Source organism: Sminthopsis crassicaudata, chromosome 5, assembly GCF_048593235.1.
Source record: "Sminthopsis crassicaudata isolate SCR6 chromosome 5, ASM4859323v1, whole genome shotgun sequence".
Taxonomy (NCBI): domain Eukaryota; kingdom Metazoa; phylum Chordata; class Mammalia; order Dasyuromorphia; family Dasyuridae; genus Sminthopsis; species Sminthopsis crassicaudata.
In genome coordinates, this window is record NC_133621.1 from 85,058,810 (window position 1) to 85,077,364 (window position 18,555).

The 18,555-nt window shown below is 33.6% G+C and overlaps 1 protein-coding gene across 1 annotated transcript in view; it reads right to left on the reverse strand.

Moving 5' to 3' along the window:
• Positions 1-18,555, reverse strand: part of RBM33 (RNA binding motif protein 33) — a 168,167-nt gene that overhangs the window by 15,281 nt on the left and 134,331 nt on the right. The window contains 2 exon segments of the mRNA XM_074267326.1: positions 12,433-12,621; positions 17,280-17,489. Coding sequence (XP_074123427.1) covers positions 12,433-12,621; positions 17,280-17,489 — 399 coding nt within the window.

Here is an 18,555-nt window from a genome sequence, read left to right on the forward strand (position 1 = left end):
AAGAAGCTAATAATTACAAATAGGCATCTAAACAAATACATATTATTTCACTAGTTAAAAAAAAAAGAAAAAGAAGCCTGCCCATTTAATACTTTTTTTTTTTTTTTTTAAGTTTTTTTGGGAAAAAAATCAGAACCCTAGACCATACCTTTGCTTTAAAAATATTGACATAGGACAGTGTGGAACTAGCTCATTTAACATTTGTTTAACATAGTCATAAATTTTGTTTTTAGAAACTGAACTTTTTTGGTATCTTAATAGTCACAAATGAAATATCATCTTGACCATTTAAAACTTAAGAGAATCCCTCACTAAAAAAAATAAATAAATAAATAAATTTTAAAAATGCTAACAAGTAGTTTTATGCTTTCTTACCCTCTGTGCTTTGTTGTAATCATATAAGAGAAGCAGGTCATTTTATCATGCTTTTATTTGTAACAACCCTTTACAACAAAGAGTGCTACAAAAACCTTAGCCATTCAGAATTTTCCAACTGTTTTGGACAGAAAACTTATTTTTAAGTCAAGGGCACAAACAAATCAAATCACTGTCCAATCAGGATTTCTGAACTTCCAAGTTCACTCCTAGATAGGCACCATGTTTAGCCAATAAATTCAGAGTGAGGCTTTGTTATGTTACCAAAATCTTTCTTGGTACTAATAAAGAAATCCCAAAGACAATGTTATGGTGTACTAAGAAAACTTTGAGCAAATTATTTTAAAAGTATCCACAAAGGACTTTGTAAGTAAGATAAATTAGACAAAGCAAATAATCTGTCCTTAAGTTATAACAACATTTTCTCATATTTGGCATATTTACATGAAATATATATATATATATATGTATATATATTTATATACTGGTTTAGCTCACTGAGGGGATAAAACACAAAGGTTCTTTTTCTTCCAGGAATAAAAAAAAGGAAAATCTGAATTTTTGAGAGTAAATGTGGAAATCAGTTATCCAATCAGCTGCACTCTGTCAGTCCTCTGCCTTTGGCTGTTCTGCTCTCCCCTTCCTGAGCCATCTTCAGCTCTTTAGCTAATAACTGATCCTCACAACAACGTTAGGGTTCTTTGTCTCAACTACCGCAGGGCACTCTCCCAATGTTTTAGGCTCCAGCCTCCTGTCACAACCAATTAGGGAAAAAAGAAGAAGAAGCTATATTTAGCCACTGAAAATCTTAATACAATGTTGATGAATGTGATTACTTAGACAAATATCTCTATATTGCTTAGTCAATGTAACACAAAGCAATGAACTCTGAACTAGACTACATCCATTTGACTCCATCTGAATTTTTATACACAAATGACTTGTCTTTATTAACAGAATGGGTCATTTAAAACAATGGATGACATACTGCCCTTTTTTATTTGTTTGTTTTCTCCTGAACCTCAATCAGAAAGGATAAGTAGGCCAGAATTTTATTGAATGTGGGGATAAAAATTAAATTCTTGAGAATGACCAGAAACTTAAAGCATTTCACAAGGCAGAGATGGGAGAAAACAAAATAAAAGTAAGGCACATCTCTGATTCCACCATCTTAATTTTTAGGAAAAGTAATTATTTGCTATTAGCAATCAAACTAAGGACAATTAATATCTTTTCAGAACAAGCCATTAAATACTGTTTGCTAATGTGGGGAAGTTTAAGAGATGATCCTAACGACTGATAGTTCCTCTTCAGGTCATCTTCAGTAAGGAAATAAACTTGGTAACAGCCTATAAAAGGCTTGCTCCATTCAAAACTCAGAAGCACTGAGGGAGGGGAAAGGGAAGAGTTAGATTAGTAGACCTTAAGGGTCAAAAGCAGTGGTCCTCAAAGTTTTTAAATAGGGGGCCAGTTCACTGTCCCTCAGACTGTTGGAGGGCCGGACTATAGTAAAAACAAAAGCTCACACTCTGTCTCTGCCCCTCAGCCCATTTGCCATAACCGGCTGGCCACATAAACGTCCTCAGTGGCCGCATATGGCCTGCGGGCAGTAGTTTGAGAACCCCTGATCAAAGATATCAGAGAAATCTGTTCAGAGCTAATTGGGGTGGTAGTGACTGAGAGTTATAAAAAGCCACCATGGAAAACAAACATTTAAACTTAACTATATTTCTATATTAAAAATTATAAATTATGATGGAAATCCATTGGAAAATTTTTAAACTAACAGCACTTTGTAATTAAATAGGTTTAATAAAGAACAATTGTACTCCAATATAACTTCAGCATGCCTATCACCAAATAGTTCCTTCCTACTACAACGTGAACAAATACAAATATTGGCTTGTATTTTTTTAAAAAGCATAATAGATCTATAAGCCCTTTTTGTTTTTAAAGTCAACTATACAGAACCAATAAAAATTACTAAATGTATTCTGAAAATGCTTTAAACAGAAACATTTTATACATTAAATGAATACATTAACATAAAACCTAATGAAAGCCACTTGCTTTTTGCTAGTAAATATTTTATAGAAATCCAAATGGTACATCTAAATCTAACATTGCAGAAACCATAAATAATAGAGAAGAAAAATCTCTGAGCACAAAAGTTTACTTTAAAAAAAAGAACTGATATAGCCAAGGTAAATTATGTTATTTTGTATTTCTTTAGTTCTGCAGGCTTCAATTACTGAAAAACTTCTCAGTAAAGAATAAAAAAGAAGGGAGAGGGAAGAATTAAATTATACAATATCTTTTAAAAAATGAAATACCTCAAAACATATATATGTATAAATTTGTATCTTTTACATATAAACCTTTTCAACTTTTGGAAATATTTCTAACTTAGGAATTATCTAAATAGTCTGTTGCACAGTCAACTTTTGATTATGCAAGAATAATCCAGTTACAGATTATTCAGGACCTTCTTTACCCTTTTGGATGTTTCTTTTCAGATGGCTTCACTACTCATCAGCACATGGGCAGAAGAAATAAAAAAGTGCCAAAATTTAAGTCAGAAATTTATATCACTTGTTCAAAACTTTGATATAAGCTTTTTTTTGGTGGGAGAGAAGACTAAAAATATTGCCTGTGGCTGAGGTTTGGGGATTTTTGTCAATTTCACTTATTTATGCTCTCACCTATTCCCCATTAGCTCAGATAATCAAGAGTTGGCTGTACTTTGCTCCACAGCAGTAAAAATAGCCTAAAAACTTACTTCACTAGGTTCTGTCTTTTGGATTCCAAATACAGGTGCTAGGAAAATACATATAAAATTGATTAATTCCAAGGTTACTTAATTTGGAATTTAGAGTTTAACTTCCTATTTTCTTCCAGAAGATTTTCTTTCTATATTAATTCCACAGTAGTTACTCATTATTAGAACACATATTGACTTTCAATATTAATCTTATGTTTACAGTAAGGCACATAGTTACAAAAATTTTACTAGTTATATATTTTTCTCCAAATAATGTTAAAAACCTTACATAAAAATCAGGTAAAAGTTTTAAGGTTAGTGGAATCAATTTTACCTGCCACATAAAACTTATCTATTTTTAAACATCAGTTTTCATAAAATGCACATTTCTCATTAAAACAATCCTATTTCTAAGGTCTACCCAACATTCTAATTTTCTAATTAAACTTTTAAAAAGTAGAGTTTCATTTAATTCAGCTTCTTTTACAGAATTCAAATGACATATGTTCAAGCCATAACTTTTAGAAAGTGGCAATTTATGCTAGACTTCCGAGAACCCTTGGAAAGCATTGCCAGACCTAATCTGAAGGAAAGATTAGTTTGGTTTTATTTGAAAAATTATTTAATACTCTGGTTATGTTTCAATCCAACTATTTGGGGGATGAGAGATGAAAGGAAAGATAATAGCTTTGGTTTTGGTGAGAGGGTAAGAGAAACAAATCTTTGATTTGGTTAATGTCTCTATTCAGATCAAACAGTTAATGGTGCCATAAATTGGGATAACTTTTTCTGAGTTTGTTTCAGTACCATTCATTCTCTGATTCCTCAAGGTGAAGAATAAACAGAAAAAGAGGCAAGATGAAACTTCTGTCACTCTGCTGTTAGTCCCCACTTTCTCCAACATGGAGTAATTTATCTCTTACTAGACTGAAGAAAGTCATGAACCATCAAAATAGATTTTTGGGGTTTTTTGTTTTTGTTTTTTTTTAAACTATGTAGCTAAAACCAAGAGGGGAAAAAAAAAAGAATTAAAAGATATACCCTTCATAAAGTTGCCTTTCAACAATAGGGAATCTGTAGTGTCAAAGTATAAAAGTGAACGGTCATCTGATAAGTATGATTTAGTAAACCTTAAACTTATCAATTATTTTTCATATAAGTCTTCAAAACCAGACATATTCTCCCCATAAAAAGGAAGTAAGAAAACTATGATGGTAGCAAACATCAAATTTAATGCTTATAATTACAAAAGCATACACATTATTTCATTTGTTCAACAATTGTAGTGTTTTAACTAAACAGGTTATAGTCTAGGGCAAAGAAGTATGTTTGCCTCTCAATTTCCTATTTATTGCTTTGTATGAGTAAAAACTCTTTCTCTTTTTTTGGGGGGATTAAAAAATATAAAACCTTCAAGTTGTATAATTCATGACCTCTCTTAGGCATGGTCAAGTAGAATTTTTTTTTTGTTTTATGTTATCTTTGAAAAATAGTTTCATAAGCCCTTCAAAAATATCTAGGGCAAAAAGCCCCAAGAAAAATATAGATATGGAAGATTCCTAGTTCTTTTAATGCTTCTTCTAGACTATATAAAATAAGACTGAAAAAATACTATTTATACAACTTAAAATTTTGGTCCATTGATGAGAGGTATGTGGAAAAATTAAATATTTATTTTGGAAAGGAGAGATACTAATATTTAAATGACTGACATTTTTTTTTTTTTAAACATCAATGTGGAGTGATGAGTTCAATTACACAGAAGTTAGAATCTATTTTTATAAAGTCAAAGTCAAACTATAAAGTTCAGCTAATATTTAATTTAGTATTTTCCCTGTGAGAAAATCTTTAAATACTCATCTAGTACACGTATTAATTTTTGTGCTTATTTAAAATACAATGGAACAGAATTTCAATTGCATGCTTATCAACAGATTTCCACAAGAGACAATGTGATGGAGGAAAAAGAATCTTGGAGGGAAAAGACTGGGTCTTGTTCTAACTTTACCACTAACTACTATAAATGCAATCCTGGGTAAATAAAAAGTATTCTGTCCTTTAATTTCCTCATCTGTCAAGTGATGATTAATTATCTAAATTTTATTACTTGAAAAAGTAGACTAAGAAAATGAAGGAATCAGATAATAATGCCCCCAAAACAACTCCCAAGATTCAGTAGAACTTGGTGCAGAAATCAGAAACAATGAAAACTCACCACTTTGGAACCCCCGTGAATAAAAGAACATAATATTAAATTATCCCTCTAAAGACAAACATACTTTCCCATAAATACAAGGAATATAAACTAATTCAGGATCCTAAAGTAGATTTTTGTTCATTTCTCAGGAAAAGTGATTCCCTAAACAAAGAGACTGAACCAAATTCAATCCAATATGCTACTGGAAGATTTTTTTTTTTTTTTTTGCTCACACTCTACAGGGATGAGACATGTAAAAATATTAGTTTGCATTTTAAGATCTTTTAAGTCTTCTCTAGATTGATTACACAAACTGTAACTTCAGTTTTACATAACGTAGTGGTTTTTGATCTAGAGATCTTAATCTATCTTCAGGATCTCCAAATGTATTAAAACTCTGATCTACTTCAAGGTCTGGTAACATGAGAGGGAATCTAGAGGGTCATATGCTATTACAGGCTTAAAGAAATAGGTAGAATTAACTGAGTTCTGTCTATGATTAGGGAATATAGCTTGTTCAACTTGGGAATCACTCTCCAACACATGAAAAATTAATTTTTTTAAAGCACAGATCCTGAAAAAGGGATCTAGAGCTTGAAAGAAAAATCAGATATAAAGAAGATAGAACTACATGAGAATGGCAGGTGCTCTAGAGGATATTTAGACTAACCCAATGACATTTTACCAAATGAACCTGTAATCAAGCAGCTCAACTTTTATATGTACTGAAATCCCAAAGGTGAATTAAACTCACTAATGATTTAACCAGTAGAAGCCATTCTCTGATCTCCTTCCCCGCCCCCACTGCTTTTTTATGGTTTTCCTTTTTTTTTTTCCCCTGGTTAAACATGTACATTAATTTTTTTTTCTTAAATACATATTACTTTATGAATCATGTTGGGAGAGAAAAATCAGATCAAAGGGGAAAAAACACGAGATCTCTGATCCTTTAAAATATCTAAAGGACTCACAGGCTACTGTTTCAAGGGCACAACTTATATGAAAACCATGCTAATCAGCATTCAGTCTGAGAACCAAGTCATTCACTGCTTACCCAACTGGGCAGAACATAAACTGTTAAGCAAAAAGACACTAAAATAAGGAAAACGTCACATGGGGACGATAATTACATGGACAGTCCTCTCCATTAAATAGGAGAAACAAATGAAGGAGAACAAAGATATGAAGAAAAGGGAAAGATGTTTTTTATGTTTAACAAAAGTAAAAAAAAAAAAAAAAAAAAGAAGAAGAAGTGCCAACAACTATCATGAACATTAATGGGCTGTTGTGAAGCAGACCAGTAGCTCTGAACAAAAATGAAAGCTAAACAGCATATATGCATGCTGAAAGTCTACCCCAAAAAAAAGAAAAAGGATTGTGAAAGCACAGTGATCCCTCTACTAACAAAATCCCTCCAACTAAGCTCTTTCATACAAAGTCAGCTGTTGAAAAACCAAAACAAGTCAAGCACAACAGCTGATTGCCATTTGCAGCAATATAACAACAACAACAACAACAACAACAAAAACACAAATATAACAAAAAACAACTTCTGTCTATTCTGCCTAGCTGACAGTTAACCAGGCTGGTCCTGGGCAAAGCAGTTTGCTTTGTTTTTTTAGTATTGACTTTCACTATCTTGATCAGAATAGAGGTATATCATCACTCATAGAGCTGATTCTATAACCAATCAATGGAGGTTTTATCAGCTCCATTCCTGACCTTAGCCAACTGAACTCAAGTAATAAACTAGCCCCAACTTAATTAGTGTGCTACAATGCACAGCCCAGAAGTGTTATGAGTAGAAGAGTATCTCCTATACCCAGTACTTAACCTCTTGCAAATTCTCAATGCCCCATGCCCTTATGCTCGTTTTACCTTTTATTCCCTTTTGAAATAATACGCTACCCTTCAAGGAGTTTACTAATACCTGGACAATTATTTGATGATTGACTAGATGATTGTACGGCAGCTCCTTGAGGGAAAGGATTGTCTTGCTTTTGTCCTTGTAGTTCCAGAATCTAGCACAGGTTCAGGCACATAATAAATGCTTGATGAATTAAATTTATCAAGCATCTGAATTCTAAACATTGTGAAAATGCTTTAATATTATTTACTTTCTATTTCGGTCATTTCAATTTTAGATGTAAGCAAGCAATAAGAAGGTGGTTTAGGCAGAAATCCATGTTCTCCTCTCCTCCCTTCACCTCATTAGGCCATTTAGCCAGCCCTAAAGAAAAAGTTAAATCTTTTAAAATGTAATCTGAGGGTGGTATATAAAAAATGCATTCTATATCCACTCCTCGCTTCCTGTACTCTTCCAGGACTCTAAAACTATATCTATACATCTATTGATAGCATGCTTGCCTCTAGGTACCCTTCACTCTTTTGCCCTGCTTCAATTACTTTTCTGCAGATGCTATCCTCGATGCTGTTCCCCTGAATTCTCTATCCTCTGCCTCGATGACTATATGTATTTTCAATTTCATAGCACATTGGACATTTTTACTTAATATTTTATCATCTTAACTACTTTAAAGTAATAAGACATATATCTAATGACATATTATGAAATTTCTTTATATAACAGATATATATCTGTATTGTAAATATATTTCTATTAATGGTGGTATTACTGTCTAAATTCAACCACAAATGGCAATATGGTATGGTAGAGAAAGCTTTTATCTTGGTAAAATTTGTAAGATCTGGGTTTAACTTATACCTCAGATAATAACTATGTGATCTTCAGGAAATCATGACACTTCCGTGAGTCTGTTTCTTAATCTGTGGCTGTCATTCAGTCATTTCAATGGTGTCCAACTTTATATGACTCCATTTTGGATTTTCTTGGCAAAGAACCTTCTCCAGATCATTTGACAGATGAAATTGAGATAGAGTTAAAGACTTGCCAAGGGTCACACTACTAGTAAGTATCTGGATGAGGCTAGACCTGGCATCAGATTTTCCTGACTCCAGGTCCAGCACTAATCTGTAAATGGGGAACAAACAACTACTTCAAAAAGCACTGAGGGTCAAACAAAACTGGGTATTAATGCCTATTATATACCAAGCATTGTTCTAAAGTGTTGAAGACACAAAGAAAGGGAAAGACAGATTCTGTCCTAAGGGAGTTTACATTCTAATGAAGGTGACTGTGTAAATAGATAGGCATAGAAAGAGACTGTGGACTCTATCCACTGAGTAGACAGAAGGTCTTCTCAGGGAGGAAGGCACTGAGTGAGGGGGCAATGGGGTCAGAAAAGGCCTGAAGAGAGGAAGACTTAAGCTGAATCTTGAAGGACGTGAGAGAAACTAAGAGGTGGAAGTAAGAAGGGAGATCATTCCAGATATGGAAATTATTGAAAAGACAAGTGACCAGAAACGCACTGTGATATAAGAGGAGTTACAAGTTGGTGAGTGTAACTGGATTATAAAGGGTGACAGGAGCAGCAAATGTGTAAAATGTATTAAGTCTGGAAAGGTAGGAAGGAACTAGGTTATGCAGAGCTTTAAATGTCACATGGAGGACTTAAAATTTATTCTGATGTATCAAAATAGGGAGACACTAAAATTCATTAACCCAGCTTGGGAGAAGATGCCATAGTCTGTGCTTTAGGAAAAGCCATTCCAGATGAGGTGGAGGAAGGAGTACTGCTGTGGGATGAGATCTGAGGAAGAGAGACCCATAAGCCTGGGTGAGTGTGAGTAATGACTGTGTGAGCAGAGAAAGGGCTCTGTGATGACAAAACAACAGATTAGACTATGGAGTGAATGAGAATTAGGAGTCAAAGATAACCTGGTGTTATAAGTCTAGGTAGTGCCCTAAGTAATAACACAGAAAGTAGCAAAGGCAATTTGTAAAGCTTTAAAGAGTTATATAAATGAGATATTGTTAATATTAAAATTAAACTTATTTTCAATACTGTTCAGAGAAGTAAAACATTTTATTCTTAACAATATTGGTTATTTCTACCTACTTTAATGGAATAGTTCTTAGGTTTCCCATACAAAACAATATAATCTACAAATTAGTTAATTATTCGAGTTAATCTATTATTAAGGTTTTCTATTACAGTAGTATTATCTAATTATGATTAATTATTAACATGCAATTGCCCTAAGTGAACACTAGGCAGTGCCATAAGCTTAAGGAAACAAAATATTTAATAGATACACATTGTCCTCCTTAAACAAAATCTGATGTTCTATGGCCTCAAGATTATCTATATTTAAATTATGAGTTCATGTTACATGAAACACTCAGTGCAGTATCATAATGAAGCCAAATTCTTTATCTGCTATAATAATAATGCTAAAAGTTTAAATAAGCTTTTTTTTTTTTTTTTTGGGGGGGGGAAGGAGAGAAATCAACATCCTAGTGCAATAGAGGTTGTTGTTTTTTTCCCCTAAATCTATAAAATCCTCCTTAAGTTATTTAGTTGGGTTGATTGACAAGAAGATAACTCTGCTTTATTCTTAATAACTTACTTCAGAATAAGAACAAAATTCATCATTCCTCAAGGATTTTTTGGCTGTATTTAGAACCAGTTAGATAAGTTGGAAAAGGAAACTTTTTTTGAAAATAATATAGCAAATTTAGGTTGATAACCAACCACATTAATACTTTTCTTCTTTCAGGAAGAAAGAAAAAAGGGGAGGAGGAAAGAGACGAGAAAGGAGAAGAGAAGGCGAGGGAGAGAGGAGAGGAAAAGAGGGAAAAGAGAAAGCAGAAAAGAGAAAAGGAAGAGGAAAGGAAAGGAAAGAAGGGGAAGAAGAAGAGGATGTGGAGGAAGGGGCGAAGGATTAGGGGGAAGCAACGTGGAGGGAGAAAGGCAGGGGAGTGGAGGAAGGGGGGGGAAGATGGAGGTACTAAATTACTAAACACTAGCAATCTTCTTATGTATTCTCAATAGCCTGGTTACATATTTTTAGAATATAGTGTTTTTTTATGCTTTTCAGTTCAAAGAATTGGTAGATTATGATGGAAAGGGAAGGAAAGGGAGTTAAAAGGAGAGTGGTGATTTGAAAAGGTAATTAGGTTAAAAATATACAGTGTTCTATTTACACAAAGGTTTGGTCTTAGCACAAGCCAAGAGAAACACTAGAGAATTATTATTTTTCCCTTAAGAGTTTTCAATATCCTAGTCTTCCCAGACTGTCACTTTGGGGGTTATCTATTTATCATAGTCTAGAAGAGAGAAGTATCTCCTCGGAACTTCAGTTACTCATTACAATCTGTGTATTATTAGAAATACTTCCTTCAATGATACTGAATCCTTGCCTTTGCTCAGACTAGAAGGTAATCCATCCTTGCTTCTGTCTCTGAAAGGCTCCATACTTTTATTCAAAACTTAGTTCAAGGCCCACTATAGGAGGTCCTTTTGACAGTAGCTAGTATCACCTTCCCCAAATGATGTTTTATTTTGTAAATATTTATATGTATATTGTTCCCTTACAGACTTTTACTCTCCTTGTGAATAAGAGCAGTTTCATTTTTGTCTTTGTACCCAAGTACTTGAAATAGTGTCAGGAATAGTAAATACAAGCTTGTTGGCTAATTGAAGGAAATTAGCCCAGTTGAAGTCGAGATTCAAGTATACAACATATAAAAAGGATGAGTCATCTCAACCAGAGAACATTGGTACTTTGTCATAATTTAAAACTTTTAAACTATTCCAGACCTGGCTCTGTTGTAATTGTGTGTGTGTGTGTACACGCACACGCATTGATGTATGTGTATTGTATGGATGGGTGTGTAAACTAGCGTGTGTGTGTGTGTGTGTGTGTGTGTGTGTGTGTGTGTATGACAATACAAAAACAAGTTCTCAGTGCTCAGTTTTGTTGTTGAAAACTGCTATTAGCTGACTTTGCTAGAGACAAAATTACTCTTAAGCACACTCTCTTTGGACCATGATATTTAAGCATTGTTTTTAAGGCTAACTACTAACAATCTATTCTACTAAATGAAGTTTCCAAAGGCATTTTAGTTAACACAGTAATGTAAGAACAAGTCCCTATACATGACAGAAAAATGTAACATATGAAAGTAAGAAAATATTAAGTCACACTTAATATTAGGCAGGCACAATTTGGAGAAGGGCTTTCACCTATGTTTGTATCTTTGAGAAATGTCAATAGGGAGATTTTAAAAAATTGTTATAAATCAGTTGCATTTTCTACTCTAAGTTTTAAAATTCATCTATATTACTTTCCTCATATACTTGATTTCTTAATACAACATTCATATTCCACACCCTAAATTTTATATTTATATATCTATGTTTATTTATATTTTATATATTATATTTACACAAATACAAGAATTTATTATATTTATATATAAATATATTTATATTATAGATGCTGCTTATTAAACTGATTCCACTCTCACAGATAAACATAAAAGTGTAATGGGGTGTGTATTGGTGGACATGAAGAAAAGGGCAGATGCAAATCTATAAAGAGTTTCTTTCAAGGAAAAACTCAATGATCTATAGTACTCTCATTGACATAATGGTTCCTGTAGCTGTGCTGTACAAGTGAATTTTGATGCTTTACTTTAAGTTTTCACTGTAACAGTGCTGGAGAAGTTCTTATAGCTAGCTTAACACAATATATATAAAAAAAAGGTCTAAACTTGTTGGGAAAATTGTCATAGATTAGTGGATTCCTATAAACCTTCAAATCTAAAAGGAGTTCTCTTATGAACGCATAGGTTAGATAGTAAAATATTATTTAAGAAAAAATGTTAACAGTCAAAAAAAATTTTATTCTTCCACTACCACTAAACATATAATTACAAACATGCTGAAGACCTTAATATAAAATTTTAGAATGGTCTTCTGTACAAAACAACTGATTTGAATTGATTTAAAAAAAAAATCTTATGTCTAAAATGTGTGCCTGAATTTATAAGTAATAAATGTTTCAACTGATTATCTAGTGTCTCACAGTAAACTAAAGATCTATCTTTCCTTTCTGGTAGATTATTTTAAACTAAAGTAACCAATCCTTAAAGAACATAGCATCTGAATTAATTTGGCTTAGGGGTATGAAAGACTTTTGGCATATAAATGATAAATTAAGGGTGACCTACCTGAATGGGTCCTACTGACATCAGCAGGTTTTTCAGTTGGACATCAGTAGTTGATGAAGAAAGCCCTTCAACTGACACAATACAAGGCTGAGGTTTGCACTCCACCACGCGCAGGTTCTGTTTATTTGGCATCAAGCGTCCCCGGCCCATCTGGCCTGCAACTCCTCTGCCTCTCCCATGCATAATGACCTGCCAACAACAAAGAATAAGAGTGTTGTGATTTACTAAATTCGCGCTTTGGTCATTTTCAAAGATAGCAAGATATGAAAAGTAAGCAATCAGCTCAGAATTAACTGAAATACACAGCAACTGGCAAAGGCAAGTGAGTTAATTTTCTCTTTGGCAGATTCCTGTCCACTGTCATTCATCTTTCCAGACTATTTTACTATCTAATCATTAGCTTTCCAGCAATTTGGAAGTGGAAGGAGTGTAAGACATCACCTCTAGTTCAACTTACATGGTTTGTCAGGTCATTTGTTTGATGGTTAAAGCCCATAAAAGTGACTATGAACCACAAAAGTACCCCAAATGGAGTCAATGTCTGTTCAACTCCTTTTTGTAAATATTTTAACTGCCATGTTGAAAACTGGATTGGGAAGGAGTGCTCAAAAACTAATAGGAGAGCAGAGATAGTATTTTTAAGCTTTTGGACCATCGTTCACTAAACAGAGCTCTTCTAACTCCTATGATTAGGCTTTCCTAAGTATAACTTTTGAGATATAATTCAGTGTATAATAATACAATTATTTAGATAATAATTGTAGTGAAATAAAGGTGGCAAACAAGATTTAACGAAAATCAAATAATATTTTCATATGTAGGAAATTGGTTTCATTCAACAGTTATTAGCTATATGAAATCAACTATAAGATTACTTGTGAAAAGCATGTGAAATTTAAAATCCTCATTGTAATATTACTAACAGAACTGTAACTTTCAAAAATTTGGAAAAAAATAGTACAAGTGTTCAAGAAATAGCTAATTGCTAAAACAAAGCTCCAAAGTCAATTTAAGGTGTATGATATTTATCCCTAACATCAGGGATCCTCAACCAATGGATCAAGATCTATCATCAGAGAATAAGAGTTAAATGGGATGTCATTTAGTCTAAATCATTAAAAAAAAAAAAAAAAAAGGAAGAAGAAAAAACTTCTACTATCACCTTGTCAACTGTTAACAGCCTCCATTTGTCCCTCCTCACTTGCTCTGCTAAAATGTTTTTCCTTGTGGTTGAACCATCCCTTTTTCTGAATATGATCAGGTACTTTCCTACTTCTAACAATCTCAATGTTTAAGGAAATTCAAGTAACTTTTCAGAGAAAGATTGGAGTCTGCAGCAAACACCACATAATATGAAAAATGAGTACTTTGTTATTTAGAGAAGGCATCAAGTTGCTAACAATGTAATTTCTTCACTTGGGAGACAATACATTTAGATAATCCTTGTTTAATCAATGGAGAAAAGCAAGAAAAATACCACTATAAGCACAGGGGAAGAATGATCCCATTATTACAGATTATCACTCTCCTTGAATTCATTTAAAAAGTAGATAACTATATCAAGGATACATTAAAGGTATACATGCAGCTAGAATATTACCTTAATTCTAAGGAAATGCCAATGGCTCTGCACAAAGGATCAGTTTGCAGGATGCAGCCAAATAAAAAAAATCTCAGCCTAAATTTGGCAATTAGTAATAGGAACTTTAGAATTACAGAACCACAGAATTTTGAGAGTTTTGAAGAGGTTCTAAAACAGTGATGATTTACAATTACTTCCAAGCTGAAGCCCAGAAAGGGAATGCTTCACCATGGTACAAGGGTCAGGTTTAGCAAAACCAGAACTAATACATTGTTGGTGGACTTATGAAATGATCCAACCACTCTAGAGATCAATTTGGAACTACATCTACTACTGGGTTTACATCCCAATGAAATCATAAAAGAGGGAAAAAAAAATGTACAAAAATGTTTGTGCCAACTCTTTTTATACTGGTAAGGAACTGGAAACTGAGTGGATGCCCATCAGATGGGAAATGGCTAAAAAAAGTTATTACGAATGTAATAGAATATTACTGCTTTATAAGAAATGATGAGCAGGCTGATTTCAGAAAAGTCTGGAGAGACTTATATGAACTGATGTCGAATGAAGTGAATAGAACCAGGAGAACATTGTACACAATAACAAGATTATGTGAGCATCAACTGTGATGGACTCAGCTTTTCTCAATAATACAGTGATTCAAAACAATTCCAACAGACTTGGGATGGAAAATGCCAACCATACCCAGAGAGAGAGCAAGCTGTGGAGACTGAATGTGGATCAAAGTATAAAGCATAGTATTTTCAAACCTTTTGGGCTTTTTTTTTTTCCTTTCTCATTTTTTCCCCCCTTTAGTCTGATTTTTCTTGTACAACATGACAAATATGTTAATGTTTAAAGGCACTATACAAATTTAACCTATATCAGATTGCTTGTTGTCTTGGGGATAGGGAGGCAAGGGAAGAAGGTTTGGAACACAAAGTCTTACAAAAATGAACTTTGAAAACTTATCTTTACAAGTATTTTGGAAAAATAAAACATTATTGAGGAAAAAAAAAAAAAGAAAAAGCCAGAACTAAAGTCAGAATCTGCTGATGCTTACTGTAGTTGTGTAGCATTCTGACCATTATTAAATAGTGATACATTTAACTTAAGCAAAAATTCAAATAGATGAATGGTTTGTACTCTGCCAAAGTTGGAAAACATATTTTAATGCCAAGGATTGTTTAGAAACAGTTTCATAAGCCTTAGTGGAAGAAATCATTAACTGTAGTTAGATCAACCTACAAAAGTATACCTTTCAGCTAGAGAGACTCTCAGGTAAAGAAGAGGAGGCTAAGCATAAAAAATTCCAAATGGGGTATTGAAGGCCAAAGCCAATGCCTCAAACTGAACATATTTTAAACTTAATATCCATGGGGATACTAAGTTGGGTTGTCCCATCAGGAAAATGTTGAAGAAAACTTACCTGTAGTCATTTTTAGGATCAAAGAATCATAGTTTTAGATCTGGAAGAAATCTAAAAGACCATCAAGATCAGCTCTTGAGGAAATTGATATTGAGAGGCATTATATGACTTTCCCAGAGTCAAAGATCAAATTTATGAAAAAGGATATGAACTTATGTTCCGATTTCACTGTGTACCTTAGCTAGTGAGATGCATCATGGTCTAGTTAGTTGAAGTAACATTGATCTCATAGAAGTATAAGAAACCTAGATTTAAAACATCCTTCTAACACTTAAGAGTTGTGTGATCATGGCAAGTGACAAACTCTGAAGCCTTAAGTTTCACAACTATAAAATAAGGATAATAAAACACCTGTAGTAACTATAAATCAATTAACAAGCATTTATTAAACATCCACAATATAGTAAGCACTGCGCTAGGATACAAATAAAGTAAGAGGTTCATGTTCACCTGAGGGGAAAGGACAAATCTGCATGAATTGATGTTTTTAGCTTGTTGTTTATTAACAACTAGAGGAATGAAGAAGTGCTTTTATATGGATAGCACTTCTTGAGCTAGGGCTTTGAAGAAGTAGAGGTAAGAAGGAAGGGCCTTCCCAGAATGAGAAGCATCCTTTCCAAAGACATGGAGGAAGAAATAAAAGGCAGTGTGTGTTATGGGGAAGAAAATGGAGGCCTGGTGGAATGAAATGTCATGTATATGAAAAACTACTATATAATCAATCAGTTTAGAATGGAGCCTGAAAGTAAAGGGCTTCAAACTCCAAAGAGAAGATTGTTATTTTATTGTAAGTACAATCGATAACCAACAACTTTTGATAGAAATATCAAATTGGCAACTATGTGAAGGATGAGCTAGAGAAGGAAAATCCAGTATTGTGGTTACACTTGGACAAGTAGGGTCTTAGTCCAGACTAAATTTGTGGCTCAGCTCCCTGCCTGCACTGGAGGACAACAGTAGCTTTTCAGAGTCCTAATGATTCTGACCTGTGATCATTCAGAGATCTAACTAATTTGAGACAAAGACATTATTACCAGAATTGACTATGTCCTTGACCTTAGCCTGGAATCTGACACACTGAATTAGGTGGCTGAGAAAAGATGAACTCAGATATCCTGGCTACCCTGAGTCTTCTGGTTTAGATACTTGGGAATGGCCTTAGTAGCTGTCTCCTTAAATCTCATTAACTTCCATTATCTTTTCAGAGTCCAGCTAAGGGGGAACAGTCACTACCTGAACTTTTCATAGACCTACATACTTATAGACATCAACCTAAGATTTCAAATACCACAGCTGATGAGGCAGACTTCAGCACAAGCAACATCTAATCTGACCCTCCTAAGGAGGCTGGCCCCTTCACACCCACTGAATAGCTTAAAGCTTCATCAATCCCACCCCACCTAGATACTACCAGGAATCTGTATTTCACTAATTGACTGGAAAATAAACAAATATTTTATTAGCATCGTATTATTCTTACTCATTATTTTAAATCTTGGAAAAAATCAGTGTGACTCACATGGGCCCATGAATTTTACAATATATTTTTAAACAAACTGTATTCAAATAATTCCCCAACACTATTCTCCTATCATCCACCTTTCCACACATCCTAGGAGCAATTGTGGTATGAACCATCTACTTTATAAGATGGGGGGGATCAACTGAGATAATGCATGCAAAATATTTTTCAAGTCTTAACACACTGTATCAAGATCAGGTAATAGATATTTCTAAATTTCTGAATGACTAGTTTAAAAAAAAAAGTCTAGTGTTTATTAAATACATTCTTTACTTTGCTGAAAGGGCCAACTGATTCTAAAGAAAAAATGTTACCTTCTTTGCTGGGTGAATTCCTTGGATGTTTTTAACTCCTGGAGGAACAGTTGAATGTATGTGAGCTGCAACTGGAGATTGCTGTTGTTGATGAAGTGTTGTTCCCTTTGTCAGTGTGACTTTGCGAACAGGATGCTGTCTTAGTTCTGGAGATTGAGGAAGTCGTTGGGGCTGACCCTCTGGGTGAAAAAAGCCAACATTCTCTCCCCCCTGCTGAAATCAACAAGGTATCATGCTGTTCAGTATCTATTCAATCAAATATCAGCTTCTGAGAGACCTACTAGGAAGTATAATTTTATTAATACCTAACTGAGAACTGAAACAATTATCAAACAAATCTGACACTTCAATGTGTAGGGGAGAAGCAGAAAACCCTCTGCCTAATTTTAAATAATAACAAGTAATTCAACATTTGATATAAAAACATTCATGATAGCTTTATCTTTATATAAATTTATCGATTAAATTTTGGGGAAGTCTATGATTTTAAAAAATCCCCTATTTTATATTGCTTAAGTATAAAAGAAATAACTCAAGTTCAACATAGGGCCCATTTCACTTATGCTGCCTAAGGTTCATTCATTGTTTGTTAAAACCTAGCAATTTACATAAATAACTGTGCATTCTTACCTTGTGCTCAAGCCAAATTACTATCCCATAAATATTTCAACTCATTCCACTATCTTAAGAAAAATGGAATTATAACTATCTAAACATATATGGCACAGTGAATAGATTAAGGAAGACCTGAGTTCAAATCAGGCTTCAAACACTAGCTGATTATATGACCCTATAGTCAAATAAGTCATTTGATTTTTGTCTGTTTCGGCTTTCTCATCTGTAAGATGAAGCTAATAGTAGCACTTATTCCTAGGATTGCCATGAAGATAAAATGAAACTATTTTTAAAGCATCTTTAAATGCTAAAAAACTAAATAAATGCTAGTTATTATTAGACCTATTAAACAGACACATGCTCAAATCTTAGAAATTGGTTGTGTTCTTTTTTTATAAGGTAGCTATGATGAAAATGAGTACCAGCTAGATAGCTCAGTGAAAAGAAGGCTGGGCTTAAGGTAAGAAGACCCAAGTTCAAATCCTGTCTTAAATACTCATTAGCTAGATGACCCAGGAAGTCACTTAACCTCTGCTTGCCTTAATCCACCAGAGAAAGAAATGGAAAATTATTTTAATATTTGCCAAGAAAATACCATGGAAAGCACTAGTGTCCACGGGGTCACCAAGAGTCAGATATGAATGAACAACAAAATAATGTT